The 1,404-nt window shown below is 53.6% G+C and overlaps 1 protein-coding gene across 1 annotated transcript; it reads right to left on the bottom strand.

Moving 5' to 3' along the window:
- Positions 1-587: 587 nt before the first annotated feature.
- On the bottom strand, positions 588-872 carry LOC123938690 (late cornified envelope protein 3A-like). Its single transcript, XM_046000299.1, has one exon. It carries the CDS (start codon positions 870-872, stop codon positions 588-590), a length of 285 nt encoding a protein of 94 aa, XP_045856255.1.
- Between the last annotated feature and the right edge of the window lie 532 nt (positions 873-1,404).

Genomic DNA, 1,404 nt, shown 5'->3' on the forward strand with positions numbered 1-1,404 from the left:
GGGACTGTGTGGTGCTTCGTGGTATGTGTAACTGCATCCATGCCTTCCCCTCACCGGATGACAGTAGTATGAGACCCTGGCAACTAAAAATGTCTCTCAATGCTGACAAATGTCCCTTGGAAGTACAGACGTCCCAGGGTAAGAGCTGCCTATCTGTCTATTTCTCACCCACTGCACAGCAGTGCAGCATAAAAACACCAACTACCCTCTATTTTTTCTTGTCTAGGTCTATGATTTGCCATCCTCTGGTAAGGCAGTGGGGAACAGACGGATGGACACAAAATAGGTCCCCTGTGGAGGGACAGAGTGAAATGACACACAAACCACCTGTGATAATGAGGGACAGAAGATTTATTTTTTCACAAGATCAGGCCAAAGTGCTGCCAGTCACTGGCAGGTACAGTGGGGCAGGGACTGTGCAATCCTAGACCAGGTGGAGAGAGCCTTCTGGAGAGAGTTCATACCCTCTCAGCCTGGGCAAGTGCGAATAGGGGATCTTGGAAAGGCTGTGTCTCAGGTGGCTTTTTCTGGTCCCCATGGATTCTTGTTTCCTCTAAGATTGTCTGTCACAGCATCAGAAGCCCAGATCAGCAACAGTCCGTAGAGCCATGGCCACACCCAGAGACCCCAGATTGCCTCTCACTGCCACTGTCACAGGGGTCAGAGCTATGGAGCCAGCATCTGTGGGATCTGTGGTGCCTGTGGTGGCTCAGGCAGCAGCCGCCCTCTGAGCTGGGGCCACAGCCTCTCCCAAAGCCAGGAGCACAACCAGCAGGGGCTTGGGGGGAGCACTGTGCTGAGCTCTTTGGGGGACACTTGGGTGATGGGGGACACTTGGGCTGGCACTGCTGCTGGCTCTGCTGGCAGGACATCTCTGCAGAAATTTGACCTTCAACGAATAAAAGAAACATTATGGAAACTTCAGGCACATTCCCCTCCCTGTGGGTCAAACACTTGTCTCCATGACCAAGCTGCTTTCTAAACCAAGCTCCGTGGGACAGAAATGGGGACATGCAGGGGACATGTGCACTTGGATGCCAGATGGATCTGTGTGCACCCCTGACAACATACTCAGAACAAGAATGGAAGGAATCCTGAAGACCTGTGGCTTTGGGGGTTCACAGCCCCCTGACAGGTGCCTCAGTGACTCTTTCCTTACCATCATGCCTCTCACCACTGCTGCCCACTGTCTGGGCCCCTTCCTGCGTATCCTGTTCAGATCTGGCTTGTCTTCCCAGCATACGCATCTTAGGGGATACTCACGGGATGCTGAGGAAGCAGGACAAGGCTGTTCCTGAGGAGGCTGTGGATGAGGAGGCCAGGGCCGGATCCCTTTTATCCTGTGCAGGGGCATGGAGGGGTTATGATGCAGGGCCGGGATATGATGCAGGGCAGGATCATGCT

Source organism: Meles meles, chromosome 1 (assembly GCF_922984935.1).
Source record: "Meles meles chromosome 1, mMelMel3.1 paternal haplotype, whole genome shotgun sequence".
NCBI classification, from domain to species: Eukaryota; Metazoa; Chordata; class Mammalia; order Carnivora; family Mustelidae; genus Meles; species Meles meles.

Bases quoted from the DNA above. Each gene is read 5' to 3' on its own strand.
- LOC123938690 (XM_046000299.1), bottom strand. From the start codon at position 872: ATGTCCTGCCAGCAGAGCCAGCAGCAGTGCCAGCCCAAGTGTCCCCCA.